This window comes from Staurois parvus, unplaced genomic scaffold (genome assembly GCF_062004578.1).
Source record: "Staurois parvus isolate SC_StPar_1 unplaced genomic scaffold, SC_StPar_1.0 ptg000264l, whole genome shotgun sequence".
Taxonomy (NCBI): domain Eukaryota; kingdom Metazoa; phylum Chordata; class Amphibia; order Anura; family Ranidae; genus Staurois; species Staurois parvus.
This window is the reverse complement of record NW_028318060.1, coordinates 6,210,205-6,234,509: the sequence shown is the minus strand read 5'-3', so window position 1 is coordinate 6,234,509 and position 24,305 is coordinate 6,210,205. Positions and strand designations below refer to the sequence as shown.

Here is a 24,305-nt window from a genome sequence, read left to right as displayed (position 1 = left end):
GCTTGCAAATCCTGATTTGCAGCCCACATATTCTGCAGCACCCATACTTCCCCCATGCACTGCCCAACCCAGAATTCAGCTGGAAACAGCAAATTTAAACTACTCCCCTTGATTTTATGGAGCAATTTTTGTACAAGATTTGTAAAATCTGATAGTGGGTCAAAGTAATTTATATGAATATATCACCGCCAACCCAAATTCAGTTTTTTCCAGAAAATACACATGGAAACCTATTAGTTTCCGAATTTAAAACTTTTTGGGGCCTAACCCTCAACATGGGCATTACAAAAAAGAACGAGTTGCGATCTTATTGGTCCACAGACCCAAGTCATCATATGCCCATGTTCTCTGCTGCCATGGCCAGGCACAGATTAGAGACGATAATGCGTTTCAGTGATAACACACACTGTCATCCTCTGGGTAACCCTGAACATGACCGGCTCTACAAAATTTGAACCATCATAAATCACCTCACTGAGAAATTTGCAGATGTGTATATGCCCCAGCAAAACATCTGTGTGGATGAGTCCCTCGTTCACTTTACTGACCTCTTTGCATTCAAACAGTACCTCCTCAGCAAGCCTGCCAGATCTGGGGTCATACTGTATAAGCTATGTGAGAGGGCCAGAGGCTATACATACAATTTTAGGGTTTATGAGCGAAGAGACAGCAAAGTAGAGCCCCCAGACTGCCCAGACTACATGGGGAGCAGTGGCAAGATAGTTTGGGACTTGGTGTCGTATTTGTTCTGTAAGAGGTACCACTTTTATGTAGACAATTTCTATACAAGCATGCCACTATTTAGACATTTGTACAAAACTTGGGACTGGTTCATGTAGGACCCTGCGACATAATCACCGGGGCTTCCCCTAATGGCTTTTAAATACCCGACTTAGAAAGATGAAGAAATCCTTCTTGAGAAATTATGAATTGCTCGCAGTGAAGTGGAAGGACAAAGGGGATGTTGTTGTCCTGTCTTCCATTCACGTAGACACGACAGTCCAAATTAGCACGGTATCTGGCATTGTTGAGAAACCCCTCTGTGTCCACGACTATAACCTTAACATGGGAGGGGTGGACATCAACGACCTAATGATGAATCCGTACCTAGTTTCCTGGAAAGCTAAACACTGGTACAAAATGGTGTCTGTGTATTTCAATTGGCTATATATAACGATTTTGTAATTTACAAAGCAACTGGACAAACTGGATTCTTATTAATATTTCAGGAAGCGATCATCACGGCCCTTTTGTATCCAGAAGGTGCAGTAGCCCAATCTCCAAATCCAGATGCAGTTGGCTGGCTGCATGAGAGGAATTTTCCAGACATCCTCTCTGGTATCCCAACCCAAAGATCACCCCAAAGAAGATGTTGTGTCAGACACCCTCTTTTTTGTCCCTCCTGTCCTGGCCAATCTGGTCTCTGCCTCAAGGACTGCTTCCATCGCTACCACACACTAGCGGAGTATTAGTATAAAGGTACTGCATGGCACAGTCTAAGGAACATGTTCACCATTTTCTCACAGGGTCTCAAAAGATGCTAGTCAGGAAAAAGTATATCGCATTTTGAGAGACCCGAAAATCAGAGGCTGATAGAAAAAGGTTTTAAAAAAATGAAGTAAAAAAAAAATAACATTCAAAAAAACAAACCCCTCCCAGAAAGTTTTCGTTTTATTGAGTTAATGTTCTGTTACTTTGATTGTTAACCTTTGTTTTTTGCTTTACAGTAACACCATTCAGTTGTTTTATTTATTTAATGTTCTATTGTTACTTTGTTTTATTGTTAACTGTTTGCTTTGCAGGAACACCATTCAGCTGCAGCACTGATCTGTTTATTCTGACAGCAAAAGGGGTCTTGCTCTCAGAATATACGTCAGTGTGTGCATTGCTGATGGATGAGATTTTTCATCAGCAGTTAAAAAAAAAAAAAAAAACCAAAAAAAAACATATATGCCCAAACATGGGGGATTTGGGTGGGTAGATAGCCCCTAGGCTTAGGCATATATTTTTTTCATTTTTTCAGGCAGAGATTTCATCATCCACATTGATCGATGCCCAACAAGGGCCAGTGAAGTACTGGTATGTTGCTGGACTTTGAGTGGTTATACCAGCATGATTCCTTCAGCTACAAGCATCATCCTGGTATCGTTATTTTCAGCTGCCAGTCGGCTTTCATGTAAAAGCAATCTTGGTGGCCAATTAACCACTAGATTGCTTTCAGAAGCAGCGGGAGGGGAATCCCCCTGCTGCCTTCCACGGCTTTCTCGGGGTCTCCTGTCCCACCGGAGAACCCAGGAATGCAGCCGGTGGTTCTGCCTACTGACCATAGAGCTGATCAGAGACCGGAATGGCTCCAATAATATCTATGGTCTAAGAAACAGGAAGCTCCGAGCATTTCATCACTTCGGTTTCGCTGAATATAAACAGAGCAATTTTTAAAACAGGAAAGCATCTGATCACACTAATCTTGGTGTGAGATCAGATGTTTTAAGGGCAGAGGAGATATCTACAGTCTAATAGAACCCAGATTTCTCAGGAAAGAGTACCTGTCACTGCCTACTGTTATAAGGAATATTTACACCGTGTACCAAATTATTATGCAAATTCTATTTAAGTGTCACAAAGATTAAATATTTTGTTTTTCAGTTTAACTCATGGATGGCATTGTGTGTCAGGGCTCTTTTGATCACTGAAAACAATCTCGGACACCTGTGATAATTAGATTGGCCGGTGAGCCCAATTTAAGGAAAAACTACTAAAGGAGGGTGTTCCACATTATTAAGCAGAGCACCATTTTCAAGCAATATGGGGAAGAAAAAGGATCTCTCTGCTGCCAAAAAGAGTGAAATAGTTCAATGCCTTGGATGAGGTATGAAAACTAGAAAATTAGATATTTCATGAAAACTAAGTGTGATCATCACACTATTAAGAGATTTGTGGCTGATTCAGAGCACAGATGGGTTGGTGCAGATAAAGGCAAATTGAAGAAGATTTCTGCCAGATCCATGCATCGGATCAAGAGAGCAGCTGCTAAAATACCATTACATAGCAGCAAAAAGATATTTGAAGCTGCTGGTGCCTCTGCAGTCCCACGGACATCAAGGTGTAGAGTCCTCCAGAGTCTTGCAACTGTGCATAAACCTTCTATTCGGCCACCAATAACCAATGCTCACAAGCAGAAACGGCTGCATTGGGCAGAAAAATACATGAAGACTAATTTTCAAACATTCCTGTTCACTGAAGAGTGCCGTGCAACCCTGGATGGTCCAGATGGATAGAGTAGTGGATGGTTGGTGGACGGCCACCCTGTTCCAACAAGGCTGTGATGTCAGCAAGGTGGTGTCAGCAAGGCAGTGTCATGGGAACAGAGCTGGTCAGCCCCTTTAGGGGCCCCAAAGGTGTAAAGATTACCTCTGCAAAGTATGTGGAGTTTATGACTGACCACTTTCTTCCCTGGTACAGAAGGAAGAACTATGCTTTCCGTAATAAGATCATCTTCATGCATGACACTGCACCATCTCATGCTGCAAAGAATACCTCTGCATCAATGGCTGTTATGGGGATAAAAAGGAGAGAAAGTCATGGTGTGGCCTCCATCCTCCCCTGACTTCAATCCTATTGAGAACCTTTGGTGCATCCTCAAGCAAAATATCTATGAGGGTGGGAAGCAGTTTACATCCAAACAGCAGCTCTGGGAGGCTATTCTGACATCTTGCAAACAAATTCAAGCAGAAACTGTCCAAAAACTCACAAGCTCAATGGATGCAAGACTTGTGAAGCTATCAAATAAGGGGTCCTATGTTACAATGTAACGTGACCTGTTAAAATGTTTAAAAAGTTAAAATGTTGTTAAAAGTTTGATTGAAATAGCTTTTGATTTCAGTAAATATGCTGCAAACACAACAAATGACAATTTTCAGTTCTTTACAACCTATAAAGTGTTTTGAAACTTACTATGCGTAATAATTTGGAACAGTGCATTGTAAGTTTTTTATGTTTAAAAAAAAATACTGTTATCATTAGGAGGTTTGTTCAATAAAATGTGAATTGTACTCTTAATAGTTGATAACATGAGAATTATGCTGACTGTTATTTACATCATTTAGGTAAATGAGAAAAATATAATTTGCATAATAATTGGAACACGGTGTACATTCTCTGTGATAACAAAAAAAAAAAAAAAAAGTGGTCAAAAAAATAAATAAGTAAAACGGGACTGTGTATACTGTGGGTACAAGATAACTTTTTTTTTGTTGAACTGGATGGACTTTGATCTTTTTTCAGCCAGACTATGTAACTATGCAAAATAATTAAAAAGAAAATATTTTTTTTTTATAGCACCCCTGTTCCCCGCTGTGCTCACACGCAAAGGTGTACGCAAGTGTTGGCCCCGTGCCAACATGTAAACAGCGGTTGCACCATGCATTTAAGGTATCGCCACAAATGTCAGATTGTGGGCAGTAATTCTAGCACTAGACCTCCTCTGTAAATGTAAAGTGGAAGCATGTAAAGGCTTTTAAAGCGTCACCTATGGATATTAAAAATATATGTTTGCCAACGTTGCATGGGGCATGCGCAGTTTTAAAGCATGTCATGTTTGGTATCTATTTACTCAGCATAACATGTTTTATATTTTACCAAGTGGACAATATATTATATTTTTGTGCGTTAAAATGCAAAAAAAAGTGTATTTTCCCCAAAAATTTGCATTTCAAAAACCGCTGCGCAAGTACTGTATGACATAAAAAAATTTAAAAAACCCACTCTTTTATTCTCTGGGGCCACTGCTTTAAAAAAAATATATAATGTTTGGGGGTTCAAAGTAATTTTCTAGCAAAAAATACTGATTTTTTTTCATAAGGACAAAGTATCAGAAAAGGCCCCGTCTTCAAGTGACTGGAAGAGTGGGTGATGTGTGCTAATGTTGGGCATAAAATGCCAGGATAGCACAAAACCCACCCAAATGACCCCTTTTTAGAAAGTAGATACCCCAAACTATTTGCTGAGAGGCATGTTGAGTCAATAGAAAAATTTATTTTTTACAAAAAAAAAAAATGTTTACACAAAGTTGTCACTTAAATGATATATTGCTCACACATGCCATAGGTATATGTGGAATTACTCCCCAAAATACATTCTGCTACTTCTCCTGAGTAACAGGATACCACATGTGAGACTTTATGGCAGTCTAGCCACGTACAGGACCCCAAAATCCAATAAGCACCTATAGGCTTTTAAAATGCTTTATTTCCTCATTACACTTCCCGACTACCTAGCACAGTTTCAGAGTCCTTGAAATGCCAAACTATTACAACCCTCCCAAATGACCCGTTTTTGGAAAGTAGACACTCCAAGGTATTTGCTAAACATGACAAAAATGAGAACGGCAAAATACTCACCATGCCCGAGTATGACATAAAATGGATCCCTAAATGTGGGATCAATTAAACACAATAGTTTAATACACTATCATTTACATGAATTTATTGATTCCTATTTAGGGATTAACGCTTATTTGTGTTTTATTTTATCCTGATGTTTGGATAGTGGGGTATTGGTTCCTGGTTTTTTTTATACCAGGTGTGATCACTTTTTCACTTGAGATCCCAGAGAGGATCAATCCACTGATTTATTGGCACGTATATATATATATATATATATATATATATATATTTTATGTCACTTTATATTGAGATCCCCAGAGAGGATAAATCCACTGATTTTTTTTTGTCACATATATATTTATGTCACTTTGTTTGTTTTTGCCATATTGTATTATTTTATTATTAGGGTAGCTCTGTATCATTTTGGTTTCTTCCATGGACTCAAGCGCCTCTCAGCAAATAGCTTAGGATGTCTACTTTCTGAAAAGGAGTCATTTGGGGGGCATTTTAGCAGCCTATAGCTTAGGATGTCTACTTTCTGAAAAGGGGTCATTTGGGGGGCATTTTAGCAGCCTAAGAAATGTGATAGGCAGTCAGAAAGTAAAACCTGCATAAATTCCAGTATCTGTACCATAGTTTGAAGATGCTATAACTTGCACACAAAATTAATGAATATACACTTATTGGGATTTTTGTTTTGCCAAAAGACATGTATCAGAATACAGTTTGGCCTAAATTTATGACAAAATTTGAGTTTATTGGATTTTTTTTTATAACAGAAAATTTAATTTTTTTTTGGTCTTTTTTCGTTTACCACAAAAAAAAAAAAAAAAAAAAAAACACACAAAAAACAAAAAACAGTGGTGATCAAATACCAGGAAAAATAAAAGCTCTATTCGTATGAAAAAAGGACATAAATTTTGGGGTATAGTGTTGCATGACCGTGCAATTACCAGTTGAAATAGCACAGCGCCGAATATCAAAAATGGCCTGGTCATTCAGGAGGTAAATCTTCCGGAGGGCAAGCGGTTAAAACTTAAATTTGAGATAAAATGAAAAATCCTAATAAAGAAGCATTTCTGCCTTCAACGCAGGGTTCTCTCCTGATTTATAGTAAAGCTCTACCATGAGAATATTCATGCCAGTTTGTTAACTCTTCCTATGTACACCCTTTAGGGCTCATTTACACCAGTGCCACTCTGTGAAAAGCAACCTGCAGTGAATGGCTTTTCATAGAGCGGTGCAGGGATGGCTAACAGACATCCAGGCGGTGATACTACCGCAAAACCAACGGGGTGGGGTGGAGGATAACTTTTGATGCACCACAAAGAAAATCATTGCGGCGTGTGTACACCTCCATCTAGCTGCCCCTGCAGCTATAAAATCTAAGGTTTTTTGTATTTTTTTAATCAGCATTTACATTTAATACAAAGTGTCCCTTGTCCTGGTACCGGCTGTCATAATGGAAATCATCTGCTCTCTGCCCCCTCCTATACCACCGCAGCCAATGCTGCGGGGTTAGGTTCAGCAGCTTTGACTGTGAAGCATCAGCGTTGCCTGCCCTCTTCGTCCTCCACCCACAACCATTCACAGAACCTAATGCTTTCTAAGAATAGAGGAGGGGCAGACTTTGACAGGACCTGCCTCCTCCAATCCCAGAGAGCTTTCCATTCTGAGAAAGTATATGAGCTTCCATTAACAGGCAAAACGGGGAATTGGAGGGCAAGCAGAGCCAATACTTCACAGTCGCAGCTCCTCACCTCAACCCCCTCAGTGCCAGTAGATCACCACTGTGAAGAGTATCCAGAGTCACTGGAGGGAAGATTTCTACAGTAAGCAACAGCATCAGGACATGCTTCATTAGGAGGTAAGCTATGTCCTTGGTGTTGTATCCACAACATCATTTTTAACGAAATTTGGATTCTAATTACATTCGTCAATAACATGCAGTGTGATAGTCTACCTAAACATATTACTGAATTTACATCCAATAAATCACAAATAGTCCTTCACACTACACAGTTGTTTGAAGCTATCAATTTATAGGTAAAGTTGACCCAGGGAATATCCGATTGCCTTTCGGGGGATCAGGGATTTTTTTTCCCCAGCAGGAGCAAATTGGATTGTGCTTTGCTGGGGAGGGGGGGGGGGGTTGCCTTCCTCTGGATCAACTGTGGGTATAGAATTATAACTTTTTATTTTTCTATGGTTGAACTGGAAAGACTTGTCTTTTTTCAGCCAGACTAACTATGTAGCTATGGTGCAAATTTCATCTCTGTGAACTACAGAACTCCTCCATGCTTGGTTGTGAAGATCCCCCTATCTTATGGAGATAAGGACCGGGATGTGTTGTGTATTCAAATGAGAAACAAGCAATTTTGAATGACAACACATATACAGAACAGTGAATGAGAGGAAGAGTTAACAAGAAGGTTCATCAAGCATAAATAAAAGGAAAAAAAAAGCCCCAAAAAATAAAACAAATATAGCTGTTAAAGCGAACAGTAAGCTGCAATATATTAGATTTTTGTTCTAGAGTTGGGAATTACTTTAAATCAGACACAGCCTGGCACTTAACATTTACAGAAGGATAACAGACCCCATATTTCTCTCACAAGTCAATTTAAAGAAAATATACAGGCTACAAAAAATAAGTAAGACCTATAAGAAAAGTTACTGTCTATGAATTTGTACAGCACTAAGACTTCCCATATCACTATAAAAATAAACTTGTACAATACGGATTTGCTATGACAGTGAAATAAAGGATGTAACAAATTGTCTTGTTGGCAAGGCTAAGAAGTATTATGAAAATGACATTGTTACGGGAATAAACAGGGTTTATAATGTTACTTTAATACAAAAAATAAGAAAAGACAATTACTGTTCCAGGAAAGCTTTATATTTTCCTTTCTTTGGTCTTTGCTCGATAATGGATGACAAAGCTGCAGTTGCTTAATAAGCAACAGAAAGCAATCACACCTATGCAGTCTTTGCCTCTTTGGCTTGGAATTACATTAAACCTTTATTAAAGACTGCATTTTGAGAAGAAACACACAAAGGATGAGAAAAAAGGAAAAATATGAATGAACACAGGAAATAAGCTTCTCGTGCAAGCCACCTTGCTATGCAAAAATCTTATCTTAACATCCCAAAGGAGCTACTGTCTCATCTAGTCAACAACGCTTTGTAACTTCAAAGCAGGTCAGGTTTATACATATTAATCACCACAAATCATGTAAGGCTCTAACCTGCATTTCGGATGTCTGGGAAAAAAAAAGCCTCTGCAAATACATATTCTAATTTGAAAGAACAGTATAATGTATCTATATACAGCTTCATAACCTTTTCAGGGCTTATTATGATTTTATGATATCAGTAAGGCTTTAAATCTCCTTTAACGACCATATTAAAATAAAAGACAGAAAACCTTTTTAAATATTTTGTCTCCAAACCATCAGTACCATGCACCACGAAAATGATCTTTCCTTTTTTTTTTTTTTTAAGTCTATCCTCATGGTGACCTTCTATGGGACATCTAGTATAAAAAAAAAAAAAAGGAAGAATACACTCTTTGGGCAGAGGCAGACCTATTTAGATATGATACGGAAAGGGTATTACGATCAAATAAAAGTTAACACCTGCATCCTCCCAAGTGTACTTGAGAACAGACTACTGCATTGTAGACCACATGATATAGCTTGGTTTCATTTTTGGACCAACTAGTTAGGACAAAGGGATGTAAGCACCTTGCCTTACTTTCCTGTCAGCAAAATAAACAGCAACTCTGATCAGATGATCCATTCAGAGCTTTATGCTAAAACTGGAAGTCAGAGAAGGTTTTCTTCACTGAACTCATCCTAAGCTATTTACTTGCCAATTTGGTATTGCATTCAGAGTGTGCTTAAAGCACTAAATCCTCCCTGACAGGCACATAGGTAAGTTCATTCATCTCACAACTTGGCTACAAAGCTAACTTCGTGTAGGGAATGCGCCAACAATAAATAGCTACTTTAAAGTGTAAGACAACAGATTATGTTCTGCATAGGCTACAATGGACCAAGGTTTATCAGTTGCTTTGCTATTATGGCAATAATGTAAAAGAAGCTGGACACAGATAGTTGGCAGTTTTGAATTAGAAAAATATCCGCCTTTATTTTTGCACACCTGTTTACGAGAAGTGTACATACCCTATATTGCCAGTATTGGGACACCTCTCCAAATCATTGGATTCAGGTTTTCCAATCACCTCCATGGCCACAGGTGTATAAAATCAAGCACCTAGGCATGCAGACTGCTTCTACAAACATCTGTGAAAGAATGGGTCGCTCTCAAGAGCTCAGTGGATTCAAGTGTGGTACCATGATAGGTTGCCACCTGTGTAATAAGTCCATACTTAAAATTTCCTTGCTACTAAATATTTCACGGTAAATGGTTAGTGGTATTATAACAAAGAGGAAGCAACTGGGAACAACAGTAATTCAGGCACGATGTCAGCGCATGCTGAAGCGCAAAGTGCGCAGAAGTCGCCAACTGTCTGCAGAGTCAGTAGCTAAAGACCTCCAAACTTTGTGCGGCCTTCAGATTAGCACAACAGTTAGCAGAGAGCTTCATGGAATGGGTTTCCATGGCCGAGCAGCTGCATCCAAGCCTTACATCAAGTGCAATGCAAAATGTCGGATGCAGTGGTGTAAAGCACACCGCCACTGGACTCTAGAGCATTAGAGACATGTTCTCTGGGGTGATGAATCATGCTTCTCAGTCTGGCAATCCAATGTACGTGTCTGAGTTTGGCAGTTGCCAGGAGACCAGTACTTGACTGACTGCATTGTGACAAGTGTTACATTTGGTGGAGGGGGAATTGTTGTATGAGGTTGTTTTTCAGGGGTTGGGCTTGGCCCCTTAGTTCCAGTGAAGGGAACACTTAAGGCATCAGCATGCAAAGACATTTTGGACAATTTCATGCTCCCAACTTTGTGAGAACAGTTTGGGGATTGCCCCTTCCTGTTCCAACATGACTGCGCACCAGTGCACAAAGCAAGGTTCATAAAGACATGGATGAGCGAGTTTGGGGCATTGAACCTGTGAACTGTACAATCCGCAGCTGTGTCACAAAAAACGTCCTTGAACCGCTGACTAGCTACTACTTACCATTGTAAGCATATCTCCCAATGTGGACCACAAAGCAATATGCAAAAGTTGAATAGTTAATTCTGATCTCAAGGTTTTCTGTGACTGTAAAAATAGTTTTGAACCAGGCTAGTCCAGAAACAATTTCCTTCACAAAGTGCTGCATTGGCGCCAAGCATCGTATGTACTTCATGTAGCTTCGGCTGCATACAGCACACATTGCTGAGTTTTGGCTGTGAGACAGAGACTTCCTCTCTCACACCCAAAACAATGCAGAGCTTCCTCTGATTGGTGGAGTCAGAGAGGTGGGCTGACAACATCACACTCTCTGCCATCACAGAAAGCATTGTATTCATTCACAGAATAAGCTGCCTAGGAATGGCTGACAGCTGTTCAGACTTATACTGCATTGTTCTGGGTATGAGACGGGAAGTCTCTGTCTCACAGCTGGAACTGAGCACCGTGTACTGTATGTAGCTGAAGCCATCTACAGTACATACAGTGCTTAGAGCCAGTGTAGCACTGTGTAAAGGAAACCGTTCCTTTTGAACCAGCTTGGTCTAAACTATTTAAAGTCACAGAAAACATGGAGATCTGATACACACTGCCCTTTTAACATAACAATTTAGCTGGTGGATGAAAAATATAATGCAGTATAAAGCAATTGATAGTGAAATAAATCATTTTGATAAATTTTGTAAATAAGACCAAAAAAGAGGCACAACTGAGGGACAGAAAATTGCTTCTAGTTTTTAAACTCTTTGTTTGTCATGTATCCAGGCAGTTTGTTTTTAACCATCATACAGACTGGTTACAACCTAGCCAAATGAAATATAATGAAATGGGACTTCAAGGAACACACTATGAGCACCTTAGCTGCCTGTTGCTGATACTTTAAACAGAAAAGAAAATAGTGCAGGTACTTGAGAACTTTCTCAGTTTGCCTGCTTCATCTTTGTTGCAGTCCTGTCTAAATTGTGACTTACAAATTAAAAGCAGGAGATTAATGATCAGGGCAGGGCGATAGGAAATCTGAAATATGTATTTACCATACATCACAATGTCAGAAAATGACCTAGAACATGATTATACATAGTAATCATGTGGTGTTCATCCTTTTCTGAGCTCTACAAAATATCAGGAAAACTCTGAGGAATTACAGCAATCCCTCTGGAGAATAGTTGCCTGCTGCTATACTGGGATTAAACTGTAACATTTCCACTACAGTACTGACAAGCACTACTCATCAGACAACTACCTACAACTACAGAATATTCACTAAAACAGACAGCTAGACAACTTTATGCATATTTTTCCTTTAGTAGTACAAAGAAACCTCTTTGCATACTACACTCATAATAGTGTATGCGCGTGCATGTGTGTGTTTTATACATTAACAGGGATTTTCAAAAATGTAATAGAAATACTCAAGGATCAACTTATTTAAAATAAGAGCCAAGTAGGATGGTGCATAGCTTACACAAATGCAGTTAAATCAAATAAAAAAGTTCCACCGTTACACCAACACAATGTCGCCCAAGAAATATTAGTAAAGCTAACCAGTTTAAGAGAACTTACTAATATTTTAGGGGTTACTAATGACCCATAGAAGTCCAGTCCTGTCCAAGATTTAAATTTAAGGAAATTGTCAAACCTACCCAGACCTTTTTGTTGTATGCTCAGCAACCTCAGTACAGGCGGACAGCCTTACCTCTTTACTCACACTAGATAAAACTGTGGGGTTGACCACTACATTTTCTTTTCTTGCTCTATCACTACCAGAAAGTTAATTCACCTTTGGTACAAAATATATATTTTGAAGGCATGCCCTATCCTCTCCAAAGGCTCACAACCATACAGCCTTGCTTCAAGAAGTGTCCCTGCAGGATCTTCTTTATCCTGCACCTGCAAATCAGGACTGGTAGAGGCCTTTCAAAAGACCCAAATACATAGGTAAGGGGAAGACATGGACATTCCTTGCTCTATCGCACATAATGATCAGTGCCCAAGCCCTGTTACATGGGGCGGGGGTGTCTTGTTTCATCTTAAAAACATTGTTTTTACATAAATCAGTATCTGCAGATGCCAGATTATAATCTGCAGCATTAGTCTGCCCAAGTAAGAACTCTCATCGAAAGTTAAGGCATTTTAAATCTCCCGGGGGACTGAGTGCTCATAGCACATGTTCCCAGTAAAATTTTTACTGTGCTTTATAAATTAAAAATGTAATATCCTAATTGTTCAGTACAGAAGAGGGCTGCATATTCATATACTATGGGTTCAAGTTTGACAGCTCCAGGTGACTGTAAACTGGCAAAGCTTTGCTGGAGACACACCCTGAGCGTACCCCTACAACTCTACCTCCTGAGACCTTATTTTTCTGTTAGTGTCCTTAGGTGATGGACGACTTCTCCCTTATCACAGACAACTTATAATTTGGATAGAAAATGGAATTTCTAGGCACAAACCACTATTTGCTTAAAATTACATCATTTTTATTATAGCATTATACATAAAAACATAGCTAAAAGATTTCCAAACATTTATAGTCAATAAAAAGTTATTGACTTTATGAAGAAATTTTTCTTTGCTTAACAAGTTTCTTATTTTACTTCTAATAGTGGATTGGTACAACCTTGGTAAAACCTTGGGAGCCATCTCTGGACACCACACCACGAAGAGGCCTGTAATGGCACATGTAGTTCACTGCAGTGGGCTATGCAAGTCCAGAGTTGTGGCCTTATTTATTACAGATTTCATGAATGGCATTTGTTAAAACTTTCAGGAAACCGGGAACTGTATTGACAGAAAAGGAGAAGCTGCACATCAATGATACCACTATTGAGTGACATCTTGAGAGAGCTCTATGACTAAGAGTGAAACATGTCAGAGGAGCCATTTCAAGGAGGGCATAAGCGGTGTTGCTTTGGCTTAATACATATACAGTGGGGCAAAAAAGTATTTAGTCAGCCACCAATTGTGCAAGTTCTCCCACTTAAAAAGAGGAGAGAGGCCTGTAATTGGCATCATAGGTAGACCTCAACTATGAGAGACAAAATGAGAAAAAAAATCCAGACAATCACATTGGCTGATTTGGAAAGAATTTAGAATTAGATTGCAATTTACCAATTTTTAGATGTGATGGCTTCATTAGTTTTCTTTTCTAGGCCTTTAACTGGTGATCCAGATGATAAGTGTTTTTCAAAAGAACAAGTTCTCTTGCAGACATATCAGTCACAGAGAAGCTTACAATGATCAGCTTTTAATCATTTGTGCAAAACCTTTATCCCCATTCCCCCCCCCCAAAAAAAAAACCACCACATCGAAGGATTGGTAAGCTTCAATACATTACATTTTTGGTTTTAAGTTTTATAACCGCTTTAAAGTAAATCTACGGTCACAGCAAACACTTTCATTTTTCATCAGCAGCAATGTAGTAGTAATACAAACAATAGTTTTTTTTTACAGCGCTTTTACTGCTTGTTTAGAACATGTAAATTCTTTATTTTGCATACTCCAGGCACAGATTCACTTTACAAGGATATGAAACCCTATTTTTAAGCACTTGCAGCAGCTGGTTTATTGACATACCGAACATACTGCTTCTTCACCTTATACTCCTTGCCTATATTCCAGTTTAATGTGTTGCCATGACCACTGCCCCAGGATTCCCATTTCAGGGTGACTCCCTTCTCTTACAGCATCCTAAGGAGCAACTCCTGCAGGCAGGGACAGCAGCTGTCTTCTTACACTGTATGCATCAATAAAAATACATAGCCAGAGACAAGAATGCCAACACACTCCCCTTCCTGGCCCCCTACAAGCTAACAGACTGTCTGGAAACCGCACTATCCACGGTTAACTAATTACTATGCAGTCTAGAAGTTCAGGGAAGCAGCACTGAGAAAGCAGAAGCCAGAAGCATTGAACGTTGTAAACTGAGTGCTGGGGTAAGAATTTTACTGAAACGTTTGTGAATATTTATTTTATTGTGCTCAACCTGTTAAACCGCTTTCCGACCGCCCTATAGCAAAAATTTGTGGCTGTCAAACACCGGGTCCTGGCAAGTGATTACTCGCCGGCGCCCAGTGATTGCCGAGAATCTCTGACAGGGAGGAGAACTGTTTGTAAACAAAACAGTTCTCCTCCCTGTCAGCTTGTGTACGCTGCTTTGGAAGGCTGTGCACAGCCATCCAAAGCAGTGTGCTTACAGTGAAGCACACAGACACAACAAATAGTAAAACAGCACACAGTTAACCCTTTGATCGCCCCTCATGTTAACCCATTCCTGACCAGTGCCATTAATACTGTGTCAGTGCTTTTTATTAGCACTGATCACTGTATTGATGTCACTGGGGATGTCAGTGACACCAAATCAGTTCCCCCCCAGAGTCAGAATACTCTCCGCAGTCCCACTATAAGTCACTGATCACCGACATTACTAGTACAAATTTAAAAAAAAAAAATTCCCAGTATGTATATCGCTATTTGTAAATGCTATAACTTTCACGTAAACCAATTAATTTACATGTATTGAAATTTTTTTTTTATGGCAAAGACATGTAGCAGAATATGTTTTGGCCTAAATTTATGACGAAATTTGTTTTTTTAAATTTTTTTTATTGGACATGTTTACTAGCAAAAAAAGTCAAAAAATATTTTTCTCAAAAGTGTCGCTTTTTTTTTTTTTTTTTTTATAGTGCAAAAAATAAAAAACCCGCACAGGTGATCAAATACCAGCAAAAGAAAGCTCAATTCATGGGGAAAAAAAAGGATGTAAATTTCATTTGGACGCAGCATTGCATAACCGTGCAATTGTCAGTTAAAGTAACGCAGTGCCGAACCACAAAAAATGGCCTGGTTAGGGAAGGGGGGTAAATCCTCTGGAGGGCAAGTGGTTAAACTAAAAAAATGCGGAGGGTTTACTGCTATAAGCATCTTCAAAACAAATTAATTAAACTGCCACATTTCTTTTACATACTGACAAGAGACAGGCCCAAATATGCCATAGACAATCAGGAATGCAAAATACATTTCGCTGAACTAGTCAAGAAGATTAAACATCATAAGGCATTTAACGAATACCTAGCACTCCTTGACTAGAAGTATATTGGCTGGAGGAAGAATGTGTGATTAGTGAAGCATTTCATTTATTTTACTATACTGAATTAAATTCAGGTAACCTATGTTGTGATGAATATTTTGGAGCTTAGCCAAATCATGTTCCCTTTGAAGCAGCCTATTAGAGGTTCTCTTACTGCTATCCAGGGCTATATTAGAGATTAACCCTCACTTCCTGTCCAACTGGCAACAATTTCCCCAGTAAGGAAGTACTAGAAAGTCTAAAATAGGGAGACACACAAAAACGACAATCTGAGAAACAGATTGCGTTGTTAGGGGTTTGAAGAGGCATCAGAGCATTTGAATAAAAATTAAATTAAAAATGATATGTCTCATAATAAATACACTTCTATACAGAGAAAACAAAATAAGAAAAAAACTTAGGCCTCATGCACGCAGGGGTTTTTTTCCTGATGCTTTTCGGAGCTCCAGGCATTTTATTTCTATTGCTTCCAATGCCCCTCTATGTTATTCTATGTGTCCATGCACACTATGGCTTTTATTCGCAGGATAGTTAAGAGGCAGTTAAAAGAAAATTTAAAAAAAAAAAAAAAAAAAGGGTCAGTGCGTTGTGGAGCAGTGGCGTTTTGGAAGAAAAACTGCTTGACACGCTTAAATGTGCGTAAACGCATGTTAACGCACCTAAATGCTAGGCACGTTTAGTGCTTGAGCATTCATTTATTTCAATGGCCAGAATAAATTATATATTCTGGCCAATTAAATTAATGCCCAAACATTTGATGCGGGTAAATGTGTGTAAACGCGGTGGTACACATTTTAGAAGCGTCAGGCTGTTTTTGCCCAAAATGCTGCTGCCAGGAGGAAGCTTCCCCACTCTATTCAAGACTAAAAAAAAAAAAAATGTTTGGGGTTGGCACACACTTTAAAAACTAAACCTTTAACAATCCACATCAATTTACAATAGCATTTTATCTTACAGAATACTTTTAGGTCCACAAACTACTAGAATTTAAATCTTAAACTGGTTCGTTACAAAACGAAAAAAAATACTTATTTTGCATTCAGACTTATTCAAGGTAAGATGCTGGAACATAGGAGTGAGCATGGCTAAAAAAAAAAGAAAAAAAAAAGTGCACTCATTGCTATTTATCAGAAGGAGCCAGGACATAAATACATACTTACAGTGATAGTGGTTGCAGCATTCTTGTCATAGTATTTCTTCCTTTCATATTTATCCCTGATAAAGAACTCCACTGATCTGATCCATAAATTAAGGAAAAAAAAGAAGAAAAAGCTAGACATGAACAGTACATTTATTCTATCTAAATAATAAAACTTTCACGCTATATCAGAGATACAAGCATGAAAAGATAAGTGTTAAGAAGAAAAGGCTGCAATGGAGTTGCCGCAGCCTATTAGATGACTCAACTTATACAACCTACAGGACAAATAATACACAAGCTATATAATGTGAAAATTCACAACTCCCTTTAAAGGGTTGACCTGTCTATGCAGATAAGGGGAATCAGTAAATAATAAATTCTGCAGCTTTGACCAAAGTTGAATAATGCCCTTATTATAGGTGTAGGCCATTTCCAAACCTCAAGAGGCCTGACTGGAAGACTCTTAGGATGTTAAGAGATGCCTAGTGGTTACTTTTCACTTTCACCATCACAGGAGTAGCTCTCAAACTCTGAGCTACTACATCAGAAGAGAAAAGGCTTATGTTAGGTGATTTGAATCAGAGAAAGAACTCACTCCTGGGAGGGTGAAGCATAACAGTGACAGTCTTAGGAGTTTTCCTGTCAGGCTTTCCAATCACTTCTCGAGCTGAACTGCATGCAGGCATGGACTTGTATGCGATGGGGTCTGTGCACCCGTTCCTGCACACCTGAGAAACGTTGCGGTTTCAGCAAGTCCCCATGCGTTCCCATTCACTAATGTGGGCTACCCAGCGCAGCGTTCACAGAAAAGTAAATAAACTCACAGGGCTGAGCACCTGTATTAAATGGGCCTTTACATTTGTGTCCCTTCTTTTTAATTGTATGCTCTTGCATGCACGACACACCCTTTTAATAGCGGGTAAAGTTTTTTTTAATATTTGTACACAGATGTGCCTTTCATTTCTATTTTAAACACAATGGGTTGTTTTTTTGTTTTTTTTTTAAAACAACCCATTGTGTTTAAAATAGAAATAAAAGGCACATTTGTGTACAAATATTAAAAAAACATTATAAATACCCTTTTCCCCTTTTTTAAAGTGAACACATACCTTCTGTTCTCAGCTGCATAAGAGGGAAGAAGAAACAGCAGCACATTGATCTTTCGAATGAATGGCTGTGCAGGGAGGGTGGGGGGCATGTCAGCAGAAGTCTGATAACTAGAGGAGTTCCCAACACAGCTAGAGAACTGACCACCATGTGGTCTTAGTGTGGTTAGTTTTTAAAAAGCAGAGAGACTGGCAGGATTTCACACAAAGGAAGCAATACAAAGAGAACAGAATACATTTCCATACAAGTACAAGGTACAGTAGGCATATATCGGGAATATAAAATGTTGGGTTTACATATTCTTTAAATTCAAACAATACATACAAAATACCCATTGATTTTGCCAGAAAGCTTGTGAACTTCCTCTGATAAAGAGATGAGGCAAGGGGTGAGATAAGGAGAGGATTACACCCTTTGTAATCCATCAGGAATTAATCTGGCAGGGCTGACACCATGGGGTTTATTTACTATAGCTGGAGACTGCAAAATCAGGCTCATTTCTATATAGAAATAAATGAGCTTCCAGGTTTAATTGCTAAAGCCTAATTGAACAAGCTGAGGTTACAAGCCGATTGGCTACTATGCAGAAGTGAGCCCGATTTTGCACTCTCCAGCTTTAGTAAACCTCCCCCCATAAGTTACTGTTGTCAGCTCAAAACAGAAAGGTAAGAACACACTATATTACTAGCATATCATAACAGTTACTTTTTCTGTAATTGTAGTGTGTTCAAAGTGATAAAACGTTGGTACCTTCTCATGTATTGCAGAGATGTACTAAATGTTATATTTTACATTTTTCCTTGACATGCTTTATATTAAATGCTGAAAAGCTCAAAATTATGGTGCATGTAGTGCTAAATAAATACAATTGCAGGTACACAAATGTCCTTTATTAAAGACCATGCCTTGTACGACAAACTAATATACAATAGCAGAAATGCTGAGGGGAAATGATAATCATGTCCTGTATTAACATAACATGAAGAAATGTCCAAGAAAAGGTGCTAGACAGTATCTATGAAAGATGTCCAGAACCCCAAAAACTATATAGTCAAAAAGTGGGTGCCTCCAAAATATATTTTGCATTTTACACCACTGCAAATAAAACAGAAGTGGACCTAAACTCAAAAAGTGAAGATTTTCCACGTCATAGAGAAAACCTAGAAAATGGAATTCTTGTACTTACCGTAAAATCAGTTTTTTGGTGTTCATTGAGCGACACTGAGGATTCAGAAACTATTGGGTATTACTTGTGGAGTAGTTTTGGAGAAAGAGGCACCAAGAGCAAGATCATAAAACACAGATAGGTGGCACCTGAGTTCAACAATTAAATTTTTTGGATAAAACACATTCATTAAATTTTAAAACTCACAAAAACACAATATAATAAGCCCAGTAAATAGATACCCAACAGTTCACACCTAAAAATTGCATACGCCCATGGCGAGATATTATGGTATTTGTAAATCTCCATAGACAATGCTTTAAAAACCTTTACAAGTAACCGGTTTAGAGTTACACAGGAGGTCTGGCGCTAGAATTAGTATGCAAAAGCATGGAGAAGCTTTCGTTTTTGTTTTTTTAACTGTATCTTTTTTTTTTTTTTTAGTTTTGTTTTTTGCAGTGTCTCTAATTATTTTCATCCTCAACTTCATTGCTATCACAAGAGATGAACAACATTCCTTGCTATAGAGTGGGCCGTGACAAGTCCTCTTTATTGAGACATCTGGGATCTATTAGACCCCAGATCTCACCTCTGCCCTTAAAAGCATCTGATCAAATGCAGATTGGTTTGATCAGATGGTTTCACAAGCAGGTAACAGCTTGTCTACATCAGACTGAAACCAGAAGTGACAAAATCCTCTTTGCTACTCGCTTCTTAGATCATAGAGATCATCATTCCTCGATCATCTCTATGGTAAGCCGACAGAACTGTTGGCTTCAGTCGCAGGGGAAAGCTGGAGGTCCCCTTTAAGCATGTGACACAGTGGATGCAACCTCTTCCAGGCACTGGGATGGTCACCAAGGAATCTCTGGGGAATTAAGACTCTCAGTGTAGAGCAAAAAGGGGATATGCCCATAGTGTAGTAATTAAGTATATTTATTAATGGTGTTTCAAAGTTAAAAATAGTCCATATATTCACATACATAGGCTACAAAGCATGGTGCAGTAGTGGAAATACATGCAGCATAAAGCTGCTGAATAAATTGACCAGATGGAGATAAAGTATGTCACGGCGTGCAGGCTCGACGCGTTTCGTATGATAGTACGTTCTCAAAAAGGTGTCTGCCACCACCATCCTCTAACCCAGATGAAGGCCACCTAACTCAGGCTGCATCCGGTACCATTCTAGAAGGGATTCATGGCAGACCACCATTTATAGTTTACACCGCGCTTTAATAATGCGCATCTGGTGAGTGTGCATTTTATCTATACCCCGCACTTCACCGGGATACCGAATTGTGCACAGCTGGGAATAATTAAGTCACCCTGGTTCTAATCATTGATGTTTATTTGCATTTGGATCATACCCATTTGAACTTTTATTCTTTTCATGTCATCAGAACTTTTCATTTAAAACGCACATAATTTTGATAACTGGATGCTCTTTTGATACTTGATATTTTACTCTTGATACTTTTAGCACTGCATAATTTCCCTATTTATCTTTTAGAAGGCATATGGTTTTCCTTTTTAGTGCTATAGCTGCTTCTTTTATTAAGCGCTCGCTGAGTTTTATATTTCTAGCTGCTAGGATTGATATTACATTATTTAGCATCACCAGCAAAAAAAATAAAAAAAAATACCAGGGTCATGATTGCAGCTGCAGCTATGGCCCAGGTAAAACCACTTACACCCAAGGATGCCCATTGGCAGGAAGCGGTTAAAGTGGAATTAAATTCTCCTACCCTTTACAGCCAAGCTATCACCTTAGCCTCTGTTTGATCTGCTGTCTCCATGGTGCTGTACCTGTGATCAACTATGACACAAGCCATTTTATGACTCAACAGTTTACTTGAGAGCCAACATAAACTAGTAATTTAACGGTTTTGAGAAAAAAACTCCACGTTATGACCAGAAGCTTGAATGATGGTCCGTCTGAGGCACAAAGAAATACGGTGGAATAAGGAGTTGGTTCCCGTTTACAAGGACCATCAGAGGTGGAAAAAAGAACCAGTCTCTTGAATGGAAACAAAGACCCCAGGATAGACACCACAGCTTGAACTACATCTAGACAGTGAAGAGATATCTACTTCTGATGTAATGGGACCAAGCAAATATGGAAGAATAATATTTTGATTGAGGTGAAAGGCCAAAACTACCTCAAGAAGGAAGAAGGTTCTGAGTCTCAATACCACGTCTGCAGGTCCTCATCAGTACTATCCCCAGACAGTTTATGAGTTTGAATCCAGAAAAGTCTGATCTTGGGGCAGGTCCACCATATGTAGATGGTATGAGCTTTAGTGCAAATCTGACAATGGGCTTTTGAGATGTAAACAGATTATTTCTAGACAACTAAAAAATATGTAAAAGAAGCCGAAGGGCATTATTGGTTTGTTTTTTTCTGACCAGAATTATAAAAGAAAGTTTATATTTAACAACTATCCAGTGGATTAAAAGTGACCCTGTGCTTTGCCTATACATGTAGCAGTTTATACCAACCTTCACTGTGCTCCCCCACCTCTCCATGTACCTGAAGAGAAAGCAGAGAAAACTGGAACTTCCCACATGACACCACTGGTAATTAGCGATGATCTATTCAGGTACCAAACTATCACATGGTGACATGATTTGGAGCTTAGGTTTTCTCTTCCAGCTCTCAGGTGAAGTCATTAGGAGCAAGAGCATGCTTGCATTGGGCAAAGCACAGGTTCACTTTAGGTTTCTAAAATACACTAATATCTCAAAGTGAAAATGTATTGTACCATTTACCAGGAACATATTTAACAATATTAGGGCAGCCTGTCCTTCCATATAACTAAGACAGTCTGCATCCTAGCAATCTTTATGATGTGATACATCTGCAATGCATCATTGTATTATCTGAAGCAGCGGTTAGGGCTTCAAGGCTCAGTTTCATGTGTATTATGCTAATACAGATTACACATAAATATAAATTGTTAGAAAAATATTTGTACTCGTTCTAAGCAGCATCTGAAATGCTGAACATAGCATAGCTCACTGCAAATTCATACATAAATTCAAAGCACAATCTCCTTTTTAAAACATTGTGGCATACCAGATCAAGGTTTTGTGATATGGCTTCTTGTGGGAGTAGCATCTGATTATTGAAGTCATCACATTTTGGCATTATCTGATTTATGCTTTGCATTTAAGCTTAATCACAAAAAAAAAAAAAAAAAACACAACTGTTTGTCTTATGAAACATTCATGGTTTGGGAAAAATCTATACTTCAACTACAGGAATATTAAATAGGACAAAATATCCCCTAGCTAGAAAACAAGAGTCAGGCAGTGCTTTGAAAAACATGTTTCATCCAACAGAGCACCAGAAAGGAAATAAATGCAAGACGACTGAATCAGTTATCTTGCTGAAAAAAATAATAGCTTAGTTATGGGATTTGTTATTGAAAAATAACTGAAAGGGTACATGAGAGGCATGACCACTTGTAACACAAGCAAATAAACCTGAAGTCTATACTAGAAAACATGTTCATAACTTCATAAAATGCCAGCACTTATAGGTAATACCCAAGAAGAAATCTGGCCTCCTGCTTACCCAAACCATATCCACCATGGACATTATACCACTAAACCCAGCCACTCCAGAGTGAAAATGCATGATCTTGACTGAAGGAGACTAGAGTGCTCACAGATTTCCCATGCATCCCCATTTATCCTGCACTTCATATTAAAGGACATTTAGAGGCCATTCTTATTGGTTGTACACTGCTTTGCCAGGCTTGACATTTAGGGGGAGATTTATTAAAGCTGGTGCACACAGAAAATGTCTCAGCTGTGCATAGTAGCCAATCAGCTTCTAATGTCAACTTGTTCCACTAAACTTTGACAATAAAATCTAGAAGCCGACTGGTTATCAAGCATAGATGCACCAGATTCTGTGTGCACCAGGTTAGTGTATGTCAGATCACAGTAGTGCAGAGAGATATTGAATCTCTGAATATTCTCTGATTAGGATAAGGGAAAGTCTGGGGCTATAAATTTAGCTCAGGTGACTCCCATATCTCGTGATCATTGCAAAGGTGTTTCTACACCTTAATTGGAGATCCCCTGTGGTAAATTAAAATTAATGGGCAGGATTTGGAAAAAGGCACACACCTCTCTATAAAAGGCCTCACAGCTGAGAATGCATACTGTATCAGAGCAAAAACTATGAGGTCAAAAAGGAACTGCCTGCAAAAGCTCAGAGATAGGATTATTGCAAGGAACAGATCTGGGGAAGGCTACAAAAAAAATTCTGCTGCACTGAAGGTTCCCAGGAGCACAGTGGCCTCCATAATTCACAAATGGAAGAAGTTTGGCACAACCAGGACTCTTCCAAAAGCTGGTCGTCTGGCCAAACTCAGCATTCAGGGGAGAAGGGCCTTAGTAAGAGAGGTAATTGGGAACCCGATGGTCACTTTGACTGAGCTTCAGAGATCCTGTGTAGAGATGGTACAAAGTTCCAGAAGGACAACCATCACTACAGTCCTCCACTGATCTGGGCTTCATGGCTAGATTAAAGCCTCTCCTCAGTGCAAGCCTGCTTGGAGTTTGCAAAAGGGTTCCTTGAGCAATTTCTGCCACTCAGATAAGTTCCCACTGCCACTATTCATCTTTTTAGCTATCTGTAAGAGCATAATTCTTCCCAATAACCACAATTGTAAGGAGCAGTCTTCCCATTGACAATCACAATAATGTAGCACGTGTTGCAGATATAGTAATTTTTAGCAGGGGTTCCCTGACACCAGAAAGTTATTTCAAGCGTTCCTCCATGTTGAAAAGGGTGAGAAAGTCTAAACTAGGTTGTACTACTTCAGAAATACAAAAGACAAAATTGCAGTTACATTGGATGCAATTAGGTGTCAACACAGCATTATAACATTACATAACCAAGTCCAATGAAGGTGATGGATACGCAATAAGTGTTCCAGAACAGACATCTAGGAGGATCCTCATGCTCTCATTTCAGTTCATGGGATTTTGCTTAAGAAAAAAACTACAATATGAAAAGGAGAGTTTTCTTAAAGGCTAATTAGTCTATGTTGATCAATTTTACTTGGTATGTCTTGAGCCATTTAATAAAAAGGCTAGCTGGAAACAGCTACACCCTGCCAACTACTGAATAATCACTCTGAAAATATGAAATATAATTTAAAATAACTGCATTCTAATAATGACTTAGCATTTGGTCAAGAATATGACATTTTTTTATTTCCTTTATCTGCTAATGCTTTTTTAATTTCAAACAATGCT

At 38.8% G+C, this 24,305-nt stretch overlaps 1 protein-coding gene across 2 annotated transcripts in view; it reads right to left on the bottom strand.

Annotated features, from left to right (window-relative positions):
- The window catches only part of SMAP1 (small ArfGAP 1), a 369,562-nt gene that overhangs the window by 215,526 nt on the left and 129,731 nt on the right, over positions 1 to 24,305 (bottom strand). For both annotated transcript variants that reach the window (XM_089681336.1, XM_089681337.1), the window contains exon 4: positions 16,779 to 16,854. In XM_089681336.1, the coding sequence (XP_089537462.1) occupies positions 16,779 to 16,854 (76 nt within the window). The remainder of the gene's footprint in view (positions 1 to 16,778; positions 16,855 to 24,305) is intronic.